Raw genomic sequence first — 27,283 nt, 5'->3', positions numbered from 1 at the left:
CAGGATGCCTCTTACAAAGGGCCACTGAAACAACTAACCTACCACACACACAAAATACAAATAGCAACTTAGACAAAATGAAATGGCAGAGGAACAAGTTCTACATGAAGGAACAAAATAAAACCCCAGAAGAAGAACCAAGTGAAGTGGAGATAGGCAATCTACTCAAGAAAGAGTTTAGTATAATGACTGTAAAGATGATCAAAAAAACTAAGGAGGAGAATGGATGCATAGAGTGAGAAGTTAGAAGTTTTTAACAAAGAGAAAATATAAAGAACAAGCAGAATTGAAGAATACAATAAATGAAATGAAAATTATACTGGAAGAAATTAGCAGAATAAATGATACTGCTGAAGATAAAAAAGAATGAAAGGAAATGAGAACAATTTAAGAGACCTCTGGGACAAGATAAAATGCACTAATATTCGCATTATAGAGGCCCCAGAAAGAGAAGAGATGGAGAAAAGACCCCAGAAAATATCTAGAGAGATAAGAGCTGAAAAATTCTCTAACCTGGGAAAGGAAACAGTTACCCAAGTTCAGGAACCTCAGAGGGTCCATGGAGGATTAACCCAAAGAAGAACACACCAAGACACACTGTAGTCAAAGTGACAAAAATTAAAGAGAGGATACTAAAGCATCAAGGAAAAAGCAACAAATAACATAAGGGAACTCCATAGGCTATAAGCTGATTTTTCAGCAGAAATTCTGAAGGCCTGAAAGGAATAGCATGATATATTTAAAGTGGGGAAAGGGAAAAACCTACAACCAAGAATACTCTATACAGCAAGGCTGTCATTCAGATTGATGGAGAAATCAAAAGCTTTACAGACAAGCAAAAGCTAACAGAAGTCAGCACCACCAAACCAGCTTTACAATAAATGGAAAAAGAACCTCTCTAGGAAAAAAAAGAAAAGGAGTTCCCATTGTGGCTCAGCAAAAATGAATCTGACTAGCATCCATGAGGACACAGGTTCGATCTCTGACCTTGCTCAGTGGGTTAAGGATCTGACATTGCCATGAGCTGTGGTGTAGGTTGCAGATGTGGCTCAGATCTGGCATTGCTGTGGCTGTGGTGTAGGCCAGCAGCTACATTCGATTCAACCCCTAGCCTAGGAACCTCTATGTGCACAGGTGTGGCCCTAAAAAAAAGATGGATGGATGGATGGATGGAAGGAAGGAAGAAAAAAAGAAAGAAAGAGCACGCCACAACTAGAAACAAGAAAATTATGAAATGAAAAACTCAGTAGTAAAGGCAAACATATAGTTAAGGTAGGAAAGTACTCACACACAAAACTAGTAGAGAAGTTAAAAGACAAAGGTAGTAAAATCATTTGTATCCAAAATAAGCAGTTAAGGGATACACAAAACAATTATATGTAAAATATGATAGCAAAACCAATAATCATGAGAAGAGGATGGTACAAATGCACGGGTTTTTAAAAATGCATTTGAAATTAAGAAATCAGCAACTTTAAACAATCATGTGTATGTACTGCTATCAAAAAAAAAAAACCTCATAGTAACCACAAACCAAAAATGTATAATATATACCCAAAAAAGAAAAAGGAATCCAAACATAACACTAAAGATAGTCATCAAATCATAAGAGAACAAAAGAAAAATAAAAGGGGAAAAAAGATGTACAAAAATAGATCCAAAACATTAACAAAATGGCAATAAGAATATACATATCAATTATTATCTTAAATGGAAACAGACTACATGTGCCAATGAAAATACACAGAGTGGCTGAAGGGGTACCAAAACAAGGCCTATATATATGCTGCCTACAAGAGACTCATTTCAGATCTAGAGAAACACAGACTGAAAGTGAGGGGATGGAAAAAGGTATTCCACACAAATGGATATCAAATGAAAGCTGAAGTAGTACTACTTATATCAGACAAAACAGACTTTAAAATAAAGTCTGTTGCAAGAGACAAAAGGGGACACTATGTAATGATCAAGGGATAAATGCAGAAGAAGATATAACAATTATATATACACTCAACATAGGAGCACAATATATAAGGCAATTGCTAATAGGCATAAAAGGAGAAATCAACAGTAACAAGGGATACTAACACCTCACTTACATCAATGGACAGATCACCCAGAAAGAAAATCAATAAGGAAGCACAGGCCTTAAATAACAAATTAGACCAATGGGCTTATTGATATTTATAGAATGTTCCATCCAAAAGTAAGAAAACACACATTCTTTTCAAGTGCACATGGAACATTCTCCAGGACAGTCACATACTGGGCCACAAAGCAACCATTGGTACATTAAGAAATGTGAAGTCTTATTAAGTATCTTTTCTGACCATATGCTATGACACTGGAAATCAACAACAAAAACAAACAAACAAACAAAACCAGAAAACTGCAAAAAACACAAACTTGTGGAGGCAAGCAGTGGATCACTAAAGAAATCAAAGAGGTAAAAAAAATACCCAGAGACAAATGAAAACAAAAACACCATAACCCAAAATCTATGAGACACAGCAAAAGCAGTTCTAAGAAGAAATTTTATAGCAATACAAGTTTACCTCAGGAAATAAGAAAAATATCAAATAAACAACCTAACCTTACACCTAAAGCAACTAGAGAAAGAAGAACAAACAAAACTCAAAATTAGTAGAAGCAAAGAAACATAAATATCAAGCAGAAACAAATGAAACAGACTGAAAAAAAATAGAAAAGATAAATGAAACTAAAAGCTGGTCCTTTGAAAAGACAAACAAAATTGATAAGCCTTTGCCAGACTCATGAAGAAAAAAGGAAGAGGGTTCAAATCTATAAAATCAGAAATGAAAAAGGAGAAAATTGAATTGGCAATTTAAAAAACTCCCAACAAACAAAAGTCCAGGATTGGATGGCCTCACAGGTGAATTCCACCAAACATGTAGAGAAGTGTTAACACCTATCTTTATGAAATTATTCCTAAAAATTGCAGAGGAGGGAGCTTCTGAACTCATTCTCTAAGGCCACCATCACCCTGATACCAAAACAAGACAAAGATATCACACACAAACAAAAGAAAATTATAAGCAAATATCACTGATGAAAATGATGCAAAAATCCTCAACAAAATACTAGCCAACCAAACCAACAGTACATTAAAAGGATCATACCCCGTGATCAAGTGGGATTTAATCCAGGGATGCAAGGAATTTTCAATATCCACAACTCAGTCAATGTGCTACACCACATTAACACACTGAAGAATAGGAATTCTTTTGTGGCACATGAGGCTAAAGATCTGGCCTTGTCACTGTACTGGCTTGGGCACTGCTGTGTCGTGGGTTTGATCCTGGCCCAGGAACTTCCATGATGCAGGCACAGTATCCCCCAAAAATAAAGAATAAAAACCATACGATTCTCTCAGTAGATGCAGAAAAAAGCTTTGATAAAATTCAACATCCATTTGTGACAAAAATCTCTCCAGAAAGTGGACATAGAAGGAAACCTACCTCAATATATAAAAGCCATATATGATAAACCCATAGTTAATATCATATCAAATGGTGAAAAGCTAATAGCATTTCCTGTAAGGTCAGATATAAAACAAGGATGCCCACTCTTGCCATTTTTATTCAACATAGTTTTGGATGTCATAACCATAGTAATCAGAGAAGAAAGAAAAGGAATCCAGATTGGAAAGAAAGTAAAACTATCACTGTTTGCACATGACATGATATTTTACATGGAAAATCTAAAGATGGTACCAGAAAACTATGAGAGCTTATCAATGAATCTGGTAAAGGTGCAGGATATAAAATCAACATACAGAAATTTGTTGCATTTCTGTACACTAATAACAAAATATCCAAAAGAGAAATTAAGGAAACAATGCCATTTACCATTGCATCAAAAAGAAAAAATACCTATGAATAAACCTGTCTAAAGAGGCAAAAGACCTAACCCCCCAAATTATAAGATGCTGATGAAAGAAACTGAAGATACAAACAGATGGAAACATATATCATGTTCTTGGACTGGAAGAATCAATGTTGTTAAAATGACCATACCACCCAAGGCAATATACAGATTAAGTGCACTCCCTATCAAATTACCAATGCCATTTTTCACAGAACTAGAACAAAAAGAATTAATTTGTATAGCAACACAAAAGACTCCAAATAGCCAAAACAACCTTGAGAAGGAGGAACCAAGCTGAAGGAATCAGGCTCCTTGACTTCAGACCATACTATAAAGCTGCAGTCATCAAAATGTATGGTACTGACACAAAAACAGACACATAGATGAATGGAACCAGAAGGAAAGCCCATAAATAAACCCACACACTTATGGTCAACTAATCTACAACAAAGGATGCAGGAATATAAAATGGAGAAAAGATAGTCTCTTTAATAAGCAATGCTAGGAAAACTGGACAGCTACATGTAAAAGAATGAAATCAGAACATTCTTTAACACCATATTCAGAAATAAACTCAAAATGGCTTAAAGACCTATATGTACTACCAGATACTTTAAAACTCCTAGAGGAAAACATGGGAAGAACACTCTTTGACATAAATTGTCGCAATATTCTTTTGCATCCGTCTCTTACAGAAATGGAAACAAAAGCAAACAGATAGTATCCAAGTAATTTAAAAGCTTTTGCACAGCAAAGAAAACCATGAACAAATGAAAAGATAACTTCAGACAATGGGAGAAAATATTTGTAAGCAATGCAACTGACAAGGGATTAATTTCCAAAATATACAATCAGCTTACACTTCTCAATATCACAAAAAACAAACAATCCATTCAAAATGGGCAGAAGACCTAAACAGCCATTTCTCCAAAGACCTACATATGGCCAACAGGCACATTACACGATGCTCAACATCACTAATTGTTAAAGAAATGCAAACCAAAACTACAATGAGGGATTATTACCTCACACCAGTCAGAATAGCTATCATCAAAAAGTCTACAAATAATAAATACTGGAGAGGGTGTGGAGGAAAGGGAATCCTCCTACACTACGGATGGGAATGTAGATTGGTGCAGTCACTATGGAAAATATTATGGAAGTTCCTTTAAAAAACTAAAAATAGAACTACCAGGTCCAGCAGCCCCACTCCTGGGCATTTACCTGGAAAAGATGAAACACTAATTTGAAAAAATACATGCACTCCAAAGTTCAGTGTAGCACTATTTGCAATAGCCAAGACATGGAAGCAACCTAAATGTCCAAAAACAGATAAACGGATAAAAAAAGATGTGATACACACACACACACACACACACACATACACACACACACGCATATATACAATGTAATGTTACTCAGCCATTAAAAAAAAAAAAAACAGAATGAGGCCATTTGTGGCAATATATATAGAGATTATTGTATTAAGTCAAAGACAAATATCACATGATATCACATGTGGAATAAAAAAAAAGAGATACAAAAGAACTTATTTACAAAATAAAAATAGACTCACAGTCACAGAAACAAATTTAGTGTTGCCAAAGGGGAACAGGGCAGGGGATAAAGTAGGAATTTGGGATTAACATATACACACTACTATATATAAAAGAGACAATGCCATAAGGACCTGCTATATAGCACAGGGGAACTATATTCAATAACTTGTAATAACCTAGAAAAGGTTATTCTTGAAAAGACTCTGAAAAGGAATATATATAAAAATATAAATGAAAAATTTTGCTGTACACCTGAAAACACTAAATTTTTTTACTTCAATAAAAAAATTTCTTAGAAAAAAATGCTATGGGATGCTCTCTTACACAAAGGAAGGCAACAAAATGAAGCAAAAGGAACTTGCATAGGACTTTCTGAAGAAAAGACATTATCAGAGAATAAAGCCCCAAGCTAAAAAGTTTTAAATTAAATCAAAGAACCAAGAAAAAAAAATCTTGGATTTTCTACATAAAGTTTAAGTTTAGCTGGAAAGGAAAGACTGCAGTAGTTTTCTCTTAAAATTAGAACAGGTGTGTGTACAGGCCAAGTTTGGAACAAACCCAAAATGCCTTGGGAAGCCTTTTCTGACAGAGCAATATTAGAAAGAAAGATAATTGATTTTAAGGAGACCAGGAACACAGGGGCCACTCAGTCTGAAACCACTGGAGAATTACTGCTTCTTATATTTCTGAGATTGTAGCCTTTGGCAGAACACCAGACCTCCAGTGAGATCTCGGCTGGGGTCCTGGTTCTGGAGTCAAAAAGGAGATACTGCAGCATAACTTCCCTTTCTCATGGGCAGGGAATACTCCCTACCTAGTTCAGTTCCCATGAGGTCATTTACACGGAAGGCCCTTCCTGTTGGTATCTATTTATTAAACATTGCTCTTGAGAAGAAGGTTCCCTATGAGCCAAAAGATTTTTTTGATTAATTCATATCACTCTGAATATTTAATAAATTTTTAGTAAGTATTTTGTTAAAAAGTTATGGTAGGAAGTTCCCATTGTGGCTCAATGGTAATGAGCCCGACTGGTATCCATGAGGATTGTGGGTTCCATCCCTGGCCTTGCTCAGTGGGTTAAGGATCCTTTGTTGCAGTAAGCTGTGGTGTACGTTGCAGATGTGACTGAGATCCAGAGTTGCTGTGGCTGTGGTAAAGGCGGGCAGCAATAGCTCCAACTGGACCCCTAGCCTGGGAACTTCCATATGCCATAGGGTGTGGCCCTAAAAAGCAAAAAAAAAAAAAAAAATTCTGGTAAAGCTATAACTGTTGAAAGCTTGATTTAATAAAAATTGTGATACATATTACGTCCTCAAGCAGAGAAACTTCAAGTTATACATAACAAAGATCACCATCTAGTGGCCCAATTTATTATAACTTCTAAAGTTAGCTGCGAGCTCCAAAGTCTTCAGAGGCTAAGGAAGTGTGGGGAAAGCATCCAGCCCGCCTCTAAGAAATTGAGATTTTGGCTCCACTAAAGGCACTCCAAATTAAAGTTACAAACAAAATGAGCAAAGCATGGTGCCCTTCAAATCAATCAACCTTCCAAATCAAGCTTTAGTCCTGGGCCTCTGGTCACTCAGAGTATGTATGAGTGGGAGGTTAAATGTGACAAACTGCTAAGGCTTTTGGAGATAGGCTCAGAAAGATCCAAAACAATGAAGCCCTTTAAAATTAACTTGAGTGACTTTGCCTCTCACAAGCAATTTCACAATGAAAAATTTGGTTTGCTTATGATAGAAGTATTGATAGGTACATCTTTTATTCTTTTTAGGGCCACACCAGAGGCGTATGGACGTTCCCAGTATAGGGGTGGAATCAGGCCTGTAGCTGCCGGCCTACACCACAGCCACAGCGATGCCAGATCTGAGCCAAGTCTGTGACTTACACCTCATCTCAAGGCAATGTTGGATCCTTTAACCCACCGAGCAGGCCAGGGATTGAACCCACATCCTCATGGATACTAGTTGGGATCTGAACCCACTGAGCCACAACAGGAACTCTGATATGTACATCTTGATTGTAAAGGAAGGTATAATGCTTTCAGAAAATAAGGAAGAGGTGAAATCACAGGAAAACATTGCATCACATGATTTCCCTCCTTCTAATGAGGCAGCATGAATTATTGAAAAGGGTGCAGCCTTCAGAGTCAGAGGGCTTTATTCAAATTCTGGCTTCACTCCCTAATGGCTGTGTGACCTTGGGATGTTACTTAACCTCACTTAAGAAGGCTGTTGCAAAGATTAAATAAAATAAAGTTTAGAAAGGGCTTATACCAATATCCAGAACAAGACTGGTGCTCCTTTCACCCTTTTCTCACTTACAGGAAACCAAATAATTTAATTTAGAAGGAAAAAAAATAAAAATTTAATTAGAAGAAAATAGGGTTTCAATTTGAGGCCAAAACCTGGTTTTTAAATTACATTTTTCTGTTCAAACGAAGAAACTGTCTAGAAACCACATGACCAAGGTAACAGCAGTTGTCCTGGCTCTGACCGAACATAATAGTACAAACCTCACAAGGTATTGAAAGGATTAAATGAGATATGGCATAAGTGTCCATACTTTGGTATCACTTAGTAAGGAATACTACTAAGTTTCATTATGACTGCTCTTTGCCTCTCTCATGGGATATCTGTGAGAATATGATATAATCACCATTGATTATTTCAGAAGTGCCTGCAGGTCCTCCCTACCTTCTTTATGAAAGACTCTCTCACCAAGGTTCTTCCCTAGAAAGACCAGCACTGGGATCTCATAAGGGGCCTGTTTGTTTGCACAGACCATGCAGATGATGGTTCTTTAAAACAAATCACTTGCATTTCTAAATAAGACTTGTATCCTTCAAAGTCTATGAGAGATTAAAATTCCTGTTCCTCTAATATCCCTCTACTCTGGGAACTCCCCTCAGAATCTACTACATACCCCTTTATCTCAACAGAAACAAAACAGAAAAAGGATTTTGGTCAAATACAGAAACAGATTTTCAGGGATAACCTGTAAGTTGGTTCTGAAAGCAGTTCATGAATATTCCTGAGCAAGAGCCAGCATAACTTTCCAAAGTGACAACATAGAAGGAATACTATCATTGGGGTATACTAATTATAAAATGATTTTTTAAAGTCACATCTTAGAGGAGAGGGGGAAAAAAGGTCTATATTCACTATATTCAGAGGCCTAAAAGGCCGACATTACTCCTTGTGCCCTTTTCAGGCTGGTAAAATGACATGGCACCTTGCCTGATCACAGAATCCTTAAGTTTTGACCCATATTCGGGATATGGGGGTTGTTGGTTTTGCTGTTGTTTTCCAAATCACTTTAAAGATACTTGGGAGGGTGGGGAGGGGAGGGGTCTCCAAGGCCTTCATCCTCGGTAGGCTCTTGCACAGCGATGGTGGCACCCACAAGTGACAAAAATGTCCTCTCAGGCCGAATGTTCTAATTTGGGTTATGGAAATTGTTGCTAAGTACAGCAAGGCGGCTCTGACAGGAAGTAAAGCCCTTGCGTGAAGGCCTGCCCTGGAGTCCTCCCGCCACTACTCACAAGGTGTTTTAATTATTCTGAGTCTGGTTTCCTCACCCGCAAAATAGGGGAACCCTGCCCAACTGGCCTCAAGGGGCTGTGATGAGGGCTGGATTGAGACTGAGGGTGAGCAGGCCCTTCTGAAGCATCAGGCCCTGAGCCCCCGCCCCTGCCCTCAGCACACACCATCCCTTCTAGCCCTAAGACCCTATGAGAGGCGTCTCACCAAGCACACAGGGCAAGGGGAGCAAAACAGGGTCCAGGGACCCTCCACGGGGGCGTGTGAAGTGAACCTTGTCAGCCCGGCTGAAGGGTCCTTGCTGCCCACGCCCAACCCGCAGTAGGATGCCCCAGGCTCACCGAACGCCTCTCCACACTCCCTTTTTTCCTGCCATTCTTGCCTGAGGTGACATCCAGAGAGCGGTAGCTGGGTGGCTTCTCCTCAGGCCAGTTGGGGGAGCGGGAGCGGGGGCGGCGGCGGGCCCCCCAGCTTCGGGGCTGCCTCTCCTTCTCCTCGTCGGAACTCCAGCTCCAGGAACTGAGGTCCGAGGCCGGGGGAGGGGAGTAGCTGCGGGGCCTGCGTCTCCGGTGCCCCTGGGCGCTCCCTCGGGGGCTGGGCCTGCGGGATCTCTCTGGGTAGCGGCTCCGGGGACGGCGGGAGCAGCTGCGGGCCTCGCTGGACAAGGGCCATCGCTGAGGCTGTCCCTGTCTGACCAGGGGGTGGGTGACCCGCGCTGCCTGGGGCCACGGTGTCTTCCACTCCGCAGTTGGTCCAGCTCCCTTTGCTCCAACGCCCAGCGCTTAGACTCCTGGTCCCGGGGCTGCAGGTGGAAATCAGAGTAGCGGTGCTGCCTCCTCCCCTCCCTCAGATCCCGGGGTGCGGGGGCAGCCGGTGGCGGCACCCACTGCTGACGGGAGGAGCTGCTGGTCCTCCACGAAGACGACAGGTCTCTGACCAGTGGAGGTAGGTGGATGATTCTGCGTTCCACGACCTCAGAGCCCAGGGAGGACAGCATGCTGCAGGGATGGCCAGATCTGGCTTGGAGGTCAGGAGGCAGAGGCTGGGCTGGGTTGAGGTTCCGCAGCTCTTTCTCCAAATACTCTAGGACACCACTGGTGATGGGAGGGTGAGCGGAGGTCTGGGTCACCGGCACCTCTGGAAGGCTGGATCTTAGGGACAAATCTGAATGGAAATAAGGATAAAAACATGCAAAACTGCTGGGCAGAAACATGCTCCTCAGAATCAGGGCACCGAAGTGCCACCTTATTTAGCTTGCATCTACCCCCTCCCATCCTCAAAGGTAAAGATGCCCACCATATTGGTTCTGAAGATCTCCGATGCAGCCCATGTCCTACCTTGCCCTCTCCCACCCCAAATTTCTGGCAAAATTTACCTCGCTGTAGCAGTGGGTTCATTGGATAAGATGAAAACTGGGAGCTCCTGTCCGCCCCCCAGTACAGGGGTTTTTCCATCATCTGAGGGCCTAGGGCCTGAACCTGCTTCATGTAGCGATGGCGGGCCAGGGCTGCAGGGGGAAAAGGAGAAATGCAGAACCTCAGCCAGGGCAAGGCCCACACCTCCCACTTCACTCCTCTCCACCTAGCAGCCTTGCCAAGAAGCCACTTTCTCTCCTGGAAGTTTATTGTGACCTCGCTTGCGTGAGAGTAAGAGTGAAGGGAAGTAGTAAATCAACTGGCAAGGCACTAGGAATAAATTCCCTAGGCAAGACTGCAACTCCTGCAACCCTAGGAAAGTACACTCTTAAAACTTGACTTCCTAGTCTCCAAAACATTTCATCATCCTACCCAATCCTAAAGGTTACCTAAAAGGTGTAGGTAGATACATAGATAGTACCAGGCAATGAAATCTCAGGCCACAGGCCAAATATAGTAGGTACAGATGCAAAGGGCTTAGAGGAGCTGTGAGTCAGAGGCTGCCTGGGAAGCTCAGGACTGCCTTCTCAAAGTGGAAAAAGAAATAGAGAAGGACACTGATGCTGAGGTCAATGGGCAGAATTACTGGTAAAGGAGAGGGACTGAAGAATGTTTTTGGCTGGTAATGCCAGCCCAGGGTGGGAGAAAACCAGGGGGAAGAGGGCAGAGAATGCAAAAAGCTGAAGTGGATCCTTTCTGCTCTTCTCCTCACTTTATTAAGTGTTGGGGTTTTCCCTAAGTAGGGGGAATCTTTAATGGGTGGAGTAGAAGCAGGGAAGGGAGAAGGGAAATACCATTTCCTTTCAGGGCAAGGTAAAGAATATGAAAAAGCAGCACAAGAGATCCACAGAAATGGTTCTCCAGTCCCCTAGGGGCAGCTGATCTGAAGCATGCATCCCACAGCAAGTGCAAATTAAAAACGAATGCATCTAGTTGTTTTTGCTCATGAATTTCTATTTTGGGTTAATGGAGACTGAGTGCACATGTCTCCCAAGGTCCCTGTCTATCCATGCATGTAGGAAATGTACTCGTGTGCTTAAGTGCAGGGAATGCCTGCCTTAGCACTCTCATCTCTTTCTGGGTTTCCCAAGCCCAGTGCCCACCCCTAAAGCAAGAGGGCTTTTTCAGAGGCTTCCTCTTGCCACAGTAGGTGGGGGCAGAAGGCAGGCATTCTGGGCCCAGCTGCATAGGGTAAGGGATTCGCTAAGGCCAGCAGCTAAAGAGCCACCTGGAAGGCTACCCAATGGCTCTAGTGTGAAACCAACTTCCAGCACAACAGGAAGTGGTTGTAGCCAAGCCCCCAGAAATATCTGGAGCTCCAGCCCTGATGGTGAGTCACAGCCCAGGCTGGAGGAAATCAGATGCAAACTTAGAGCAGCTCACCCAGCTGCTATACCTTCATGCCCAGGGACAGCACCCCAGATCCTCCGAAGACAAGTCCTCTTGCTCAGCACTTTCCTCTCCCTCTTATTAACAGATGCCTCCCCCAGCTCACTATACATGCTGCATCCAGCACATGTAATGCCCTGCTTAATATGTGCCAGTCACTTGACATGTACTAACCAATCCTCAGAAATATCTCTTCATTTGAGAATCAGATGAGGAAGTTATGTTTAGAGAGGTTACCTTCCCGGCCCAATGTCCCACAGCTGGTGATTGGCAGAGGCAGCATGTGACCTTGTGTCTGACACCCGAGCCTGTACCCTTTCTGCCAAACCACAGAGTCCCCAGACTCCTTTATTTCTGTGATAAACCAAAAAATAAACTCTTCCCCAGAAGTACCCCCTCCCTTTATTTCTCTCCACTCAGCACCACATCTTTCGGAACCCACTCCAGACTAATCTCTGCTTCTAAGGACTGGAGACACCTGATTCTTTTGGTAACAACTCTATCCATCTATCCATCCCCTGACCCCCTCTAATTAAATCTCGGTTTCCTCCAGATGGTACCTATCCCCCCTCTTGGCCACTTCCTTTACCAACTCTCCTGATTGGAGAGAATGAGAGTCGGGCTTACTCCTTGCTCCCCAAATGATTTTTTAATTAATGAAACCCCTGCACAGATGACTCCCTAGAAACCCTTCCAGATCCATCATGAGCTTTCCTATCATATTTACACACCTGTTCCTTTCTTAGCTGCCACCATTTTTTTCCCAGGATCCCTCCCTTCCCTGATGCACTAGAACTCATGAGATGGGAGTAGAAAAATACACTGAGCTTCTCCCTTGCCCTCCTGTCCCTGGAAACAGCTCTACAGGGAGATCTAAACTTCTAGGGGTGTCCGTTGCTCCCCCAGTGGGAAATCAGACAGGCTAGAAAATAGGCAATGCACAGAAATTAACAAAGCTTCAAAAGACTCCCAATACATTATTTCCGAACCTCAGTGGGGTAAAGTCTGCCTTGGTCACCTTTAATGAACTGGTTAAATATACAGACTCCTGGCTCCCACTCCCAGTCTAGGCCTCAGTCTAATACAAGGTGAGAAAATCCACATTGTCAAGCTCCTTGATTTTCATTCGGAGAGTTGAATTGGAGTTGATTGTCCACTCTCAAGAACATTCTGAGAATTATGATATCCGGGATAGGTTTCCTTGAATACAGGCTTGGCGGGTTACATGAACTTCAATTTGATTCTTCCATGTCCTAGCTAGGTAATTTTGAGCAAGTTTCCAAAGATTCTAAGCCCAATCTGCTCATCTCAGAGCTGGGGTAATAATATCTATTTCACAAAGTTATTTAAGTTAAATAAGGGAAAGCACATGACGTGTCTAATACATGACAGTCAATAGTGGTGGCTTTCACTGTTATAATAATTGTTAAAAATAAGTTGCTCCTTTCACCTTGGATCTCATAGAAGACAAAAAGTACACATTTGGAGACTATACCACCAAAATATTCCTCAGTTTTGAGGAAAACCCAGGGCATGTTCTTTTAAGAAACCCTCTTCATGCTGGAAATAACACTCAACACCTCCCCTCCTCCAGAGACCCGCAGCCAGCACCATCTGTGTACCTCACCCATGGTGTCCCCGAGGACCTCCGACTCTCACCATTCCTGACCACCCTGTCTCCACTCTTACAGCGTGTTCTTCACCCTCTCAGACCCATGGCTTTGCTTTTTTGTATATACTGCCAGTCCCTTCAGCGACATCCTCAGGGGCATCCCAGAATCACCTGGCCCTTGAACTCTTGCCGTTTTGGCTTTAGGGAACTACCAGCCGATGCTTCCTGGGCTCACAGTGGGCCCAGGTGGGCTGCACAGTCAGGCAACCAACCTCAAGTAGCCCTTCTCCCAATGCGCCTTTCCTTGACTGATCTAGCAACCCTACTTCCCTCCTCCAGAGCAGCAGTTTAAACATTCCCCACTTCTCATGCCTTCCTCTCCCCATGAACTGACAGCTGGTGATCTGCCTTTGTTGAGGAAGAGGAACCAGCCCTGGACATGGACTTGAGGGACCTAGGTCTAATCCAGGGCTCACCACTAACAAGCTGTGCGTAGTTGTGGAAAAGTCTCACTAGGCCTCACTTCCCTCAGCTGAGGGGAGGGGAAGGGGGGGGACACAGATCAGAGATTCTCTGTGTAGCCTGTGGCCCACTGCAGGGTGTGTCTAGAGGTTCTGTGGGGACAAGAGCCAGCAACCAATCTAGGGATGGAAGTTGTTTCTCCAGCTCTCAAGGAAAAAATGAGGTTCCAAGTCAATAACTTTCATCTTTTAAGTTCTACGGTGGGTTGTCTACTACTACTAGTGAATTACAAAGGTTACTAAACTTTGGTGTCATTTTCATTCTCTGCTATCTGGTCCTCTACTAACTCTCACTGGAAAGTAGAAGCAGGCTGGGGAAGTGAGCTGTGGTCACGGAAGCTCAAGAAGCAATGATAATGTTCTCAAAGCTGCCTTTTGCGTCTAGAATTTTGATGTGCTGAAATTGAGACAGGCTGGTGTGAGCTCCTAGCTCAGCTTCTTCCCTTGCACTTTATAAACAGCTTCCACATGTTAATGACTTCCTCTCTCCCTTCAGAGGGCTGGCTTCCTTTTCCTTTCCTCTCTAAAGGTAGTCCTTTCACTGTAAGCTTTATGTCACTCCCACTGGTTCCATCCCTCCTCAGTCATCCATCGCCTCACCCCCACAACGTGCCCCTTCACTCTCTTTCTATTGGCCTTGGTTTTACATCTACAAATATGCTGAGGGTTACCTCATGCTAAGAAAACTGATCACACACACCCTCTTTCCCATCCAAGAGCTTTCTTTAACAACTCCTTCCCCTGCCATGTCATTTCTCCTCTTGTCACCAAATTTCTCAGGACAATCTCCCCAAGTGACTCACTTTGAAAGTGATCTCATCTGCTCAAGTTCAAGGATCTTTATTTGTCGCTCACATTTCTTTATCTCACCAGTTCTTCTAAATGAACTCTAACCACTTAGGAGAAACCCCTTTCCTCCAGAACCTGTTCAGCAACTTACTGACAGTGGATACATTTATCACTGGTGCTGACTCTATCTCTAGCTCTGCCCGTTTTGAGTGCCCCACCAATCTAGGGATTCCAAGAAGGTATCTTGGGAGGGTTTCTCTCATCTCAATCCGCATATTACTACTCCAATGACAGCAACTTCTCCTTCTCTGGGGCATCTCTCCCAGAGGCCCCCAAAAGTTAGGAAGCTCCATGGCCCAATACTGAGTTCTCTATTTTTCTTCTCTCAAAAGGAGTTCACTGGTATCTCAGCCAATTCCATTAGTGAGCTATGAAAAGAGGCTGTGGCAGCCTCTGCTGTGGGAACTTCAGACATCATAAGCCAGATGAGCACAAATGCAACACCGCACTGCTTCTGCAGTATACCAGCTGTGGGACTCCTGACCTTTAATCTCCTCATTATTAAATAATGATGATACCTGCCTTCTAGGGTTGTGAGGATTCAAAAGGGAAACATATGCAAAGGGTCCACACATACCAGACATCCAATACAAGTTAGTTCTCTTTTCCTGTAAGACAGCAACCTCAGAACATAGGCTTGAAACCAGACCGTTGACCTTCTTGATATTGTAGATTAGGTTTTGTTTCTATCTTAAGGGCCCATTCTTTATGTTTTCTTTTTAAAAGTTTCCTTTCAAATGGACTGGAAGGAGAAGAGTGATGATAGCTGGGTGCTCAGACTACATTTTCCTGAATTTCTCAAATTTTCTACAATGTGAAACTTTACTTACATCATCAGGAAAATGAAATGTGGTTTCAAAAACACAAAAACCCCATTTAAAGCTGTGGCGTCTGCTCCATCTATTTTAGTCAGAAAAGATCTTTGTAGAATAATTTTTTTCTTTTGCCCTCCCCATGTATTCTATAGCCCAATCTTTTAGGGCATGTCATAATTCTGTTTTAAAAAGTCAGATTTCAGCCCAAAGAAAGGTCATACTAGAGCAAGACCTTCTTCTATTCCCACTTTCCTTTGTCTGAAACAGAGTCCCCAGTCTAGCAGCTTTGCATCACCTGTGAACTTATGAGAAATACAAATTCTCAGACCCACCTAAGACTGATTAAATCAGAAACTCTGGAGATGGAGCTGACAATTAAGTTTCTTTTTGGGTCTTTTTAGAGCCGCACCTGCGGCATATGGAAGTTCCCAAGCTAGGGGTCGAATCAGAGTCACAGCTGCCAGCCTATACTACAGCTCGTGGCAATGCCGGAACCTCAACCCACTGAGAGTGGCCAGGGATAGAACCCATATTCTCGTGGATACTAGTTGGGTTCCTAACCACCTGAGCCACAACAGGAACTCCAGGGCTGGCAATTAAGTTTTAACAAGGCCTCCAGGAGATTCTTAAGTTTGAGAACCTTGTTCCAACACTTCTCTCTTCTGACCTCTTCTTTTCAAGTCCTCTCTAAGGAGTGGCCTTCTTGCTCATGGCTACCCACAAACCACTCCCTTCAGCCACCTCATGCCCAAACAATGTCCGTACTAGAAGCAAATACTGGAGCACAGGTATATCAGGGACGCCAAGGAAGAGCCATCAGTAGGCAGTGCCATCTGAAGGAGGCCTTAGGCAGGCTAGGATGTGAGCAGGCAGAGGTCCTTTCTCTTGGTCCTGTAGCTTCCCTAAGCACCATTTTCTGAGCTGAGGCCAAAGACCTCTGAGCCTGTGATAGGAGGAGGGTGTGGAGGAGACCCAGGAAGAATGCAAGTTCTGACCTGGGCATGTGAAACAGATGTGTCTGGGGCACCAGGCTCCTGCACTGCCCCACCCCCACTGCACATGCATCCCCTCTCACCTTCCTCGGGGCAGCAGCAGCGGGTGGGACAGCAGGGGCAGCGGAGGTAGCAGCAGCAATACTGAGGACAACACTGGCACCAGCACACTCCAATCAGCAGGAGCAGGAGGAGGGCGCCCAGGATGATGAAGATCACCGTCAGCCAGTCTGTGGGGGAGAAGCCCAGCAGGGATTGAACTACAAAGGCAGGGGCATGCTTCAGGTGGACATTCTAGAGGTCTGAAAAACACAGCTCTTGACCTACAGGTTAAGGTTGAGCAGTATACAGGTGAAAAAAAAAATTAGCTTAGGTAAAGGAATTTCAGAGGTGGGCAGCCGACAACAATAACCTAGTCTTGCTTGTTTCTGTTTTTGTTTTTTTCTGTATATAAAAGTGTCACAGTGGGTTGGCCAAATAGAAGGCTCCGGCAGCACTTACGCAGGACAATGAGCTTCACTTCCTTATCTGGGTCTCCTGACGTGTCCCCCGGAGCCTCAATGGTGCAATAATACACTCCATGGTCCCACCACATCACTTCATTAATCACAAGATCTGCTCCTGCAAGGAGGGAGGGGAAAATGCCAGTGGTTAAAGGAGAGAGCACTGGTTTCTAACTTGTGGTAGCTTCAAGACCCCAGCATTGTCCTTCCACATCCTAAGAGAGCTTCTCATAGTTCAGAGGAAGGCCTCAATTCCTTCGCGACCTCCTTCTTTCTCCAAAAAATATAAAGGTGGTAGAAATGACCATTCATTGAGCCCTTCTAGAAACCTTGAAAGGATTTTGGATACATCACCTCATTTATTTCCCCCCCAAAACTCTCTAAGTGGGTGAGGTACAGATTACTAGCTATCTCTCAGAGTCTATTCTCCCTTTCTCTCATGGTTCTAGAATTTCTGGTCATGTACATGGCCATGCAGAATAAAGTCAGTATTTCCCATCCTCTCTTACAGATGAACATGGACGCGTGACTGAATTCTGATGGAGAGAATGTAAGCAGAAGTGTCACCTGATGACTCCCAGGAACTTTACTAAAAACCATTTGGGGATTTCTTTGCCCTTTTCTTCTTCATCTCTTCTTGTACTCTGTTATCTGGAAGGCAAATGTGATGGCTGCCATCTTGGACTATGAGGAAGAAGATGACATTCTTGGTGAGCTGGAAGGAGCTTGGGTCCCTGAGGATTTAATGGAACAGAGCCACCACAGTAGTTCTGGTCTGTCTACTTCCAAATTTATACACAAGAAGAAAAAACTTCTTTATGAAGTCGATAATATTTTTGGCTTTTGCTTACTTGCAATCAAACTTAATCCTGATAAGGTGGGTAGGATGATTACCTGCATTTCAGATGAGGAAACAAAACTAGAGGAAGCTAGAAGAGAGAGAGAGGTATCAGAGGTAGGTTCAAATATATGTCTCTGCCTCAAAACGGTGCCCTTAGCTCCTAAGTTCTAATGATCTCCAAACTGGGTGGAAAACTCCACAGTCTGGATTCCTCACCAGCTGTGGATACACACTTCTGAATCTTGAAGCGACAGGTGAAATGAACTTGAATAAGTAAGAATGAAAGGCCAATATCTTTTTATATTGAAGTATGGCTGATTTACAATATCATGTTAGTTTCAAGTGTACAGTGCAGCAAATCAGTTTATATATATGTATAAAACTTTTAGATTTTTTTTGGATTCTCTTCCATTGTAGGTTATTATAAAATATTTAGTTCCCTGTGCCATACAGTAGGTTCTTGCTGGTTATCTGTTTTATATACAGTAGTGTGTATATGTTGTTTCCATATACAGTAGTGTGTATATGTTGTTTCCAACTTCCTAATGTATCCACTTTGGTAACCATAAGTTTGTTTTCTATGTCTGTGAGTCTCTTTCTGTTCTGGAAATAAGTTCATTTTGTTTGCATTTTTTTTTTAAGATTCCACATGTAAGCAATGTCATATGATATTTATCTTTGTCTGGCTTACTTCGCTTCGTATGGTAATCTCTAGGTCCATCTATGTTACTGCAAATAGCATTATTTCATTCTATGTTATGAAAACTTAGGAGTAAATGTTACTCAAGAAAAGAATTTCAGTTCTTGTGAGCCCTAAGCGCTGTGCTACCCCATTAATATAGATGAATGTTAAGTTCATGCTCAGTAAATGCAACAAGTGTTCAGTAAAGACGTTTTGTGGGTCTAGCATGATGTCAGACTCTGTGGAAGATCAAATAAGACCTGTTTCTGTCCCCAAAGGGCTTAAAGTTCAGTCAAAGACATGGCAGGCAGGGTCAGGGCAACCCCTATGTCCCTGTGTTTCAGCTACAGTTAGTACCAGGGACATCTTCAAATTCTTACGGACCTTAGCATTACAGACTTGCTCCTGCTTGGTTAGCAGTCATAGCTGCAATTCTTTATTATCTGTTTGTCAAGAAATATTTATTGAGGAAATGAAACAAACATGCGAGGTCACGCACCACTGGAGATAACTTCGACTTCTGTTTCCTTCTCTTCTACGTCAATCCCTACCATTTTTTCCTACCCATGATTTTCCAAACCCACTGCCCTTCTCAGAAACAAGCTTCCCCTCGACCTGGAAGAATGGTGAAAGTGCTCTGGGGGAAGTTCTCCCTCCAAGGTTAATGTGTATTATATAAATCTGCCCCAATTTTTATTAGAGGCATAAAGATTATTTAGGGATGTCAGAGTAATGAGGACATTCAGATATGTTAATATTTTAAATGATTCAAGAACTGATTTTACAGGATCATCTCAAATGATGCAAACCCAGGTATAAAAGTATCAGAAAACAAGGGCTCCAAGAAGTCACAACAAGCCTAGAGGTAGAAATTTAAACCAAAGAGAAATACCACTTTCCCATGGGAGTAAGAAGGAGACAGGCTTTGACCAAAAGGTGGTTGAAAGTAGAGGTAGTAGACAATGCTGCTCAAAATTAGAAATAACAACCAAAAAAAGACAGAAAATCAGGGACTATCACCTAAGGGGACTTTTATCCTTCAAAAACTGTAAAGGAGACTTGCTAATTAAAGAGACTGTAAACTTTGGGGTTGGATTAGAGCTAATTCTGTGCATTCTGAAAACAGCAGAGCTACCCTGAACTTCTGAGGATATACCTAGCGACTTGAAAAGGACAGATGTTCCCTAAGGCCAAGAGTTCAAGGGCTACCTCGGGAAAATCAGAGGTTGAATGTCAAAGGATCAGATTTTACAGCCAAAGTGTTATACACACAACTGGAAAATAGTTTTAAACTGGGTCGATCTACCTCTAAACAGTTTAGAATATTCACCAATTTCCTCACATTGTTGTTAAGGGTACCCTTAGAGCCCTGCTTGGTGTATTCTCCTCCTCCCCTTTTCTTTCACTTTTAACCAGAAAATATTTGCCTAACACTGCACATAAAGCTCAGTGAAACAGGTTCTAAATTCCATACCGATACCCCACTGCAACAGTCCTGGATTACAAGACTGTTGTAATTATTGACACCCATTCAAAAGTATGCTTCATAACTTAATTTCACTGCATACTTAGTGTTTACCAAATGCTTTATACATATCAGCTCACTGAATCCTCCACGACATAGGTACTATGGCAAGTCCCATCTTACAGAAATTGAGGCTAAAAAAATGGAAGGGACTTGCCCAAGTTCACACACCCTATAAGTGCAAAACAGGGACCACACCTGAGTCTGACTCCAGAGCCAGGGCTGACAGCTCTTCCCTGGACCTCCACGAACAGTTGATAGGCTTGAGACATCTCAGTTAATCACAGTTGATACTTGCTTCAGTGTGGGAGCCAAAGACCACTATGCCCATCTCTCAGGTGAGGTGGCAGAGGCCAAGGAAAATACCAGATCTGCCACGGTCACTAAGCAAAGGAGTGGAAGCATAGGGACACTCACCCCCATTTTTTGATTCCATGCCCAATGCTCTTTCCTCAATTGATGGAGGGTGATGGTCGCAAAGTGACCATCTACTTAGAAGCCCCTAATTCTTTAGATTTGGGCAACAGGACTAACCAGAGGGGAATGCAGGGGACTGGGGTTTGAGAAGACCCTGAGAGCAATTTGTGGAAGGAATCGAGGTACTTTGAGCCCCATGTTAGCCCTGAATCTCAGGAAAGCAAAGGAACCCATCCATTCCCAGACTTTTGGCCAAAGTTGTAGGACATCCTCTTGTCTACGACCAACTTCCAGGGCAGTGCTGACTTCAGATGGGGCAGCACATTTGGTGTATCTGGCACTTTCTTCAAACAATGAAAGTGACCAAGTAGACCATCAGGCAGCAGAAAAAAAGGGAAATCCCCACAATGACTCAGCTGGCTAGGCCTGGTGTCTGCACATCTCCCCACCCCCAGTTCCCTGCTGCCTCCTCCACACTCACGGTTCTGGATGGTGATCTTGCGCTGCCGGTAATCCACCCCCAGCACGGGCTCATTCTGCCCCCGCCTCTGGGCCACAATTCGGACCTCCCGCTGGCTGTCATTGCAGTCATTGGATGGGTCCTGGCCCAGGGATAAAGCCGCCTGGTACGCTGAGGAGAGAGGACACACCCAAGTCACATCACCCAGCAGGGGGAATTCCCGTGAAGAGAGGTGCCCTTATGGGGCCCTGGAGCAGTGAAGCTTTATCAGTTGATCCTAAGCCTATGCATCCCCTGGAAATCTTTTTTTTTTTTTTTTTTTTTTTTTTTTTTTTTTATGGGCTGTACCCTAGGCATATGGAGGTCCCCAGCCTAGGGGTCCAATCAGCTATAGCCACTTGCCTACACCACAGCCACAGCCACGCAGGTCCAAGCCACGTCTGCAACCTACACCACAGCTCATGGCAACGCCGGATCCTTAACCCACTGAGCGAGGTCAGGGATCGAACCTGTGTCCTTATGGATGCCAGTCAGATTTGTTTCTGCAGAGCCATGTCGGGAACTCCTGGAAACCTTGTTAAACATGAAGATTCTGGTTCTGCAGGTCTGGAGTGGAGATTTGAGATTCTGCATCTCTAACGGTGAAACCAATGATGCAGACTCTGAGCAGTAAGACTCCAGACCCCTCTTACAGGCCATCATTTCCAAATCTTGACCATACCCCCATCTCCCACCCCAATTTCCCTTGCCTCACTTTCAAAATCAACACAGAATCTTCTCCCAAAGGGTTCATCCACTTGTCCTTACAATAAAAGTTTTGAGAGCCATTAAATCTGCTGGTGACAAATGCCCACCATCCAGTCCCTCTGAACTTCCCACCTAATCCATGCATTTTAAGAGTAACTCCTTGAGGAAACCTGAATTTAGAGAGGGGTCATCTGGGGACAATGGTGGCTCAGTGGGTGACTCAGATAGTTAGGTTTTTGAGTTGATATTATAAGATATTAGACCGGGCTAAAAAGGTAGAGTTAATGCCTCCCCCTCCTTTTCCACATCTCAGGAAGCTCAGTTCCTTCCTGTGACAGAGTATCATTTCTAGTCTCAAAACTCCTACAATGTTAATTGACCCAGGCTGGCAGGGGACATCTGGGTTCCTCTGTTCCTTGAGAGAGGCAGAGGTGGGTGGCGAGGGGAAGAGCTTTGGTTCCAGGGAGCAGAACTGATATGAGTGGAGCAGTTGTTACTGAGAGATATGACTTGGCTAAATGCAAGGGGAGTTGCCCGGCACTCAGAGATGTCCAACAATGAACGGCTGCTTGTGGCCAGCAAGCTCTCCATCACTGAGAGTGTTTTGCCAGCAGAAGAATGACCACAGGAAGGTTGGCCACAGAAGGGAATGTGGCAGTGGGCAGGAGATTCACAAATAACCCCTCTTCATGCATCCTGGGCAGCATAGGGGTCTTTCTGTCTACATTCTAAGGTGTAGGTGGTGATGGCAGGCAGATCTACATCCTCATCTTAACACCCTGGTGGACAACGGGGAATGAACTAGGAGGCAGGACCTTCTCTGCCTTTCGCTTAATGTCTGAGCCACCTTAAGCCTTTTTAGAACAAAGTAAGACATAAATTTTGAAATAAATAAAATAGGGAGTTCCCTTCAAGGCTCAGTGGTTAATGAACCCAACTAGGATCGATGTGGATGCAGGTTCGATCCCTGGCCTTGCTTGGTGGGTTGGGGATCTGGCGTTGCCATGAGCTGTGGTGTAGTGTGCAGACTCGGCCACAGCTGCAGCTCCAATTCAACCTCTAGCCTGGGAACTTCCATATGCTGTAGGTTCAGCCCTAAAATGCAAAATAAATAAATAAATAAAGTGATCCCGAACAAGTTACTTGGTCCACCTGGCTTCAGTTTATCTATACAATGAGGGGACTGCATCAAGTGATGTTTCTGACTTCTCACCGTAGGAATCTGCGATGTTAAATAATTCCATACCCCAAGGGCAGTACTTCACAGAGGGACCAGGGGGTGGGGAGCACTCACATGCAGAGTAGTAATCAAAGATGGGGTCCTTGCAGAAGGACTTGAAGCGCCACGTCACCACCACATCCTGGAGCTGGGCAGAAGTGGTGTAGTCACATTTGAGGATGACGGAGGCAAACAGGGTGACATAGCGCTCTGTGTGCTGGACTGTCACCAGCAAAGACAGGCACCCTGCAGCCAAGAGCAGAAGAATGTGCTGAAGGCAGACCAGGTCTCTAAGGGGTGACCCACTTCTATTTATGGGGCCATAAAAGCAATGCACACAAGCAAACACACTGCCTGACTGGCTGGGAGCAGCTCACAGGTGGTCTGTGTTCTTCCCTAGCCTAGGCAGGGTGTGAGTGGCAACTGCACAGACACCCTGGGGAAATGGAAATGGAGGAGGAGTAGAGCAAAGACTATGACTCCCAAGTTTCTCACAGCCCACAGGCAGTGATAACACATCCAACAATAAAGAGATGATTAAAAGAAGGCCATGTATGTACTGGAGTGACTTTGCTAATATACATACTCTTTAATGTCACTCTCTTCTTAAAATGTTTTCCCACTTCCCTAAGGATAAAGTTCAACCTCTGTTCCCTGGCCTAGGAGGCCAGTAAGGTCTGTCTTCAGCCTTCCTGCAGGCCATCCCCCTTCATGCCCCACCCCCTCCCCGGCTTCGGCCTCTCTGAACTTGCCCGAGTCCTTCCTGTGCTAGGATCACTGTCTCCTCCAGGTCCTCCCACATGTAGATCTCAGCCAGAGCTCTCCCCGCCGTCACCAGCCACCACTCGACTCCCTTCACCAGGCTAAGTACTATTTATTCCTTGAGTCTTCAGCTGCACCCTCACCTCCTCAAGAAGCCTTCTTTGACTGCAAGCCAAGGAGCAGGGCTCCTTCTGTGTTCCCAAAGTGCCTTATCCTACACCCAGACAGTGCTTTCCCTACTTCTTGGGGATGGCTTGTCTACTGTAGCGTCTGAGAAGACCTACAGGATTTGCCTCTGACTCACTATTCAAACACAAGAGCCTCATACTGTGCCTATCACCTCTTTTGCACCCAACAAATGTTTGCTGAATAAATGATGGAACGAATGACCAAGAATACATTAAACAGCAGAACTGGCAGTACAAGTGGTCAACAATATAAGCATAAAGTAAATAAAACAAAAATGATCAGACTGTGGCAAATTTTATCAAGAAAGACTTGAAGGAATTAATTTTTCTCTTTTTTTTTTTTTTTTTTTTTAACTTTCTCCCCTTACCTCCAAGTCTGCAGATACACTTAAAGCTCTAGGTCTGTGTTGATGAGAAACCAGGTAGCACAGACATGTCAGGTGGGACTTTGATATGGTCAAAGGTCCACACATAGCCAGCATCTTCGAATGTTCCTGTGTCAATATGGATTCTAGGCCAAGTTATAGGGGGACATGTCATAGGAAGTCCAGTGTAGAGCAGCAGTACTCAAACTTGAGCATGCACCACCAGGAGTACTCAGGCCAGCCCACACATCACTATCAGTAGGAGTTTCTTTTTTTGTCTTTTTGCCATTTCTTGGGCCGCTCCCACGGCATATGGAGGTTCCCAGGCTAGGGGTCGAATAGGAGCTGTAGCCACTGGCCTATGCCAGAGCCACAGCAACGTGGGATCCAAGCCGCGTCTGTGACCTACACCACAGCTCACAGCAATGCCATATCCTTAACCCACTGAGCAAGGCCAGGGATTGAACCTGCAACCTCATGGTTCCTAGTCGGATTCGTTAACCACTGTGCCACGACGGGAACTCCTGTCTGCAGGAGTTTCTAATTGAGTAGGGCTTGGATGGGACTCAAGAACTTAAATTTCTACCAAATTTCCAGGAGACACTGCTACTACAGCTCTGGGCACCATTCTTTGAGAACCACTGGTGTAGACTAGCTAAAAGACAAACAAACAAGCAAACAAACCTAGGCTTTGGACTCAGATACAACTGGGTTCAAATCATACTTTACTACTTACTTGGACACTGGACAAGTTACTTACTCTCTCTGAGCTTGTGGTTCATCGGCAATGAATGAAGACTGTCATAGTACTAAGCTCACAAGGTCCCTGCAAGCAAGAGTTCAATGAGATAATCCACTTGACATGGTGCCTGGCATGGTGCGGAAACATACACTGCCACGTTAGTGTCAGCATATGAGTCCCTTTCCCATTTTCTCTTATTATGAGAGCCCAGGAGAAATGGGTTCAAGCTAGGATTTCCTCCAATAGAGTTCTCAGGTGGAGCTGCCTTCATTTTGACTGAGTTATTCCCAAAAACAAAACAAATACAGTCACCTTCTTACAGAGCAGCTAGATGGGACTAGCCTAATGGCCAGAGCCACATGGTTCCGAGTCCTGCCTCACCATCTAAGCAAAATGCACATAAGACAGTCCACTATGGTTTATGATGGGTAGTGGTACCCATTTTTCTCACATCCATGGAGAGAGCGAGCAGGATGTTGCTCAGGACCAGCTCTGATCCCCAGAAATGGCCTGAGCCATCTCCAGGGCTGGGCTTTAAGGAGGATATGCCAGTGCCCGTTATGCTAGAGAGAAGGTCTGCAGAAGCGTGGGGAGATCTCTTGGTGAGGCAGATGTCACAGAAGGACGAGATTTAAGCTAGACCTTAAAACCCAGGTAGGATTAAGATTATAGGTGAAAAACAGGGAGAGGGCAGAGAAACTCATTGTTTCAGGATGGAAGAAAGGAGAGAGCAAAGGCCCTGATCAGGAAAGAGCAGTTACCTGGGGTCACCTGGAGGGAAGCAATCCAGTCGGTACCTCCTCTTTCTTCATTGGAGATAGAGGATAAAAAAGGTGAGCTGAGTGGGAAGTGGGGAGATGGGGTGGAGTGTAACTCCAGTATCAATTTCTAGTTAATGGATAATCACTGAAGGCTTTTCTGAAGAAGACTAAGGTGAAAGTGGTGTTTTTAGGAAGATAGATGACTTCCTTATTTAGCTGTGAATGTAAAAACAACATCATTTTGAAAATAAGCCTTGAGGAGTTTTGGGAAAAGTAGCTGTTCTCTACTAACTGTAGGATTCCTGGAAATCAATCCAATCGGAATGGAAGAGCCAATGACTAGCATCTCAAGCCTAACATGGATTATTTCATCATCTGATTTTTAATTTTTGCTTTTCTATTCTCACTACTCCTTTTTTTTTTTTTTTTTTTTGCAGAACTGACCTGAAATAGACCTTGGGGTTTTCACCCAACACAGCTTTCACTGAACAGCAGAAGCAGCTACAGGTAATATCTGACAGTGAATAGGATGGCACCATCAATAATAGATTATTTTGTTCAATAATGTGTATAGATTGGACTAGAAATAAAAATACTGATTTGTAGTCTAAACAAAATCCCAGGTTCACAAAACATTTTCAAATATTTTCTTTTAATCACTAAATATGATCCCTGGGAAGATACAGGTTGTGCTGTTGCCTGGACACTGAATCTGAGATTGCAAAAGTAAGTGGTTTATCATTTTCTAAGGGGGTCAGAGTCAAGACTCTGCCCAGCTACTCTTTAAATAAAGGACAATGTTTGGTATTCATTAGCTTGCAAATAATCAGAGCATGGGGCCAGACTACATGACCAATAATTAATATACAATGGGCAGTAGTGAACTATAAAGAACTATATGTTCTTTATTTTGCTGAATGGTAATTTGACACAAATAGGAGTTTATTCAAAGGACCCTGGTAAACATTATTTGTGTACAGGTGGGATAGGTGCAGGGAGGTAGCAAGGTTTTGCTGGGAGTCAGAAGAGGGTGTTTGGTTGGAGCCAGAAGTTGTTCTGGGGTAGCTTTGAAAATGGGTGAATCTGACACCCTGAGGGGGGAATAAGGGGACAAGGGTGATCACGTTCATTACCAAATGCTCACTGAGCTCCCCTTCCGTGAATCTCTTATCGTGGACAAACCACACGTGGAGTGACATGACTCACCTTTACCAACGTCAGCACTGGCTTGGCTGCCTGGGTGCTACTTTTTTATCCTCTCTTCAATTTCATCCCTCAAGCCAATTTCAAGCTTTGAAAAATGCCAGGTTCTCACATAGTTGACCATATGGAGCTCACTCACACTCTCTCCAAGGAACTGCTATCCGCATAGCATCCTGCACAGCTCCCAGACCTTCACCCCCTTCCCTCTGCCCCCACTCCCCACATGGAAAGCGGGGGAGAGCAAACATTTCTCCCTCCTTCTCAGCTGTTGCTCTGCATCCCAGTA

The 27,283-nt window shown here is 43.6% G+C and overlaps 1 protein-coding gene across 1 annotated transcript in view; it reads right to left on the bottom strand.

Moving 5' to 3' along the window:
* ILDR1 (immunoglobulin like domain containing receptor 1) overlaps positions 1-27,283 on the bottom strand; it is a 44,579-nt gene that overhangs the window by 8,017 nt on the left and 9,279 nt on the right. The window contains 7 exon segments of the mRNA XM_005654050.3: positions 9,331-9,659; positions 9,662-10,153; positions 10,365-10,496; positions 16,666-16,812; positions 17,084-17,203; positions 21,032-21,181; positions 23,052-23,222. Coding sequence (XP_005654107.2) covers positions 9,331-9,659; positions 9,662-10,153; positions 10,365-10,496; positions 16,666-16,812; positions 17,084-17,203; positions 21,032-21,181; positions 23,052-23,222 — 1,541 coding nt within the window.

The sequence above is a fragment of the Sus scrofa genome, chromosome 13 (genome assembly GCF_000003025.6).
Source record: "Sus scrofa isolate TJ Tabasco breed Duroc chromosome 13, Sscrofa11.1, whole genome shotgun sequence".
Lineage (NCBI taxonomy): Eukaryota > Metazoa > Chordata > Mammalia > Artiodactyla > Suidae > Sus > Sus scrofa.
This window is presented reverse-complemented; position numbering and strand designations above follow the sequence as displayed.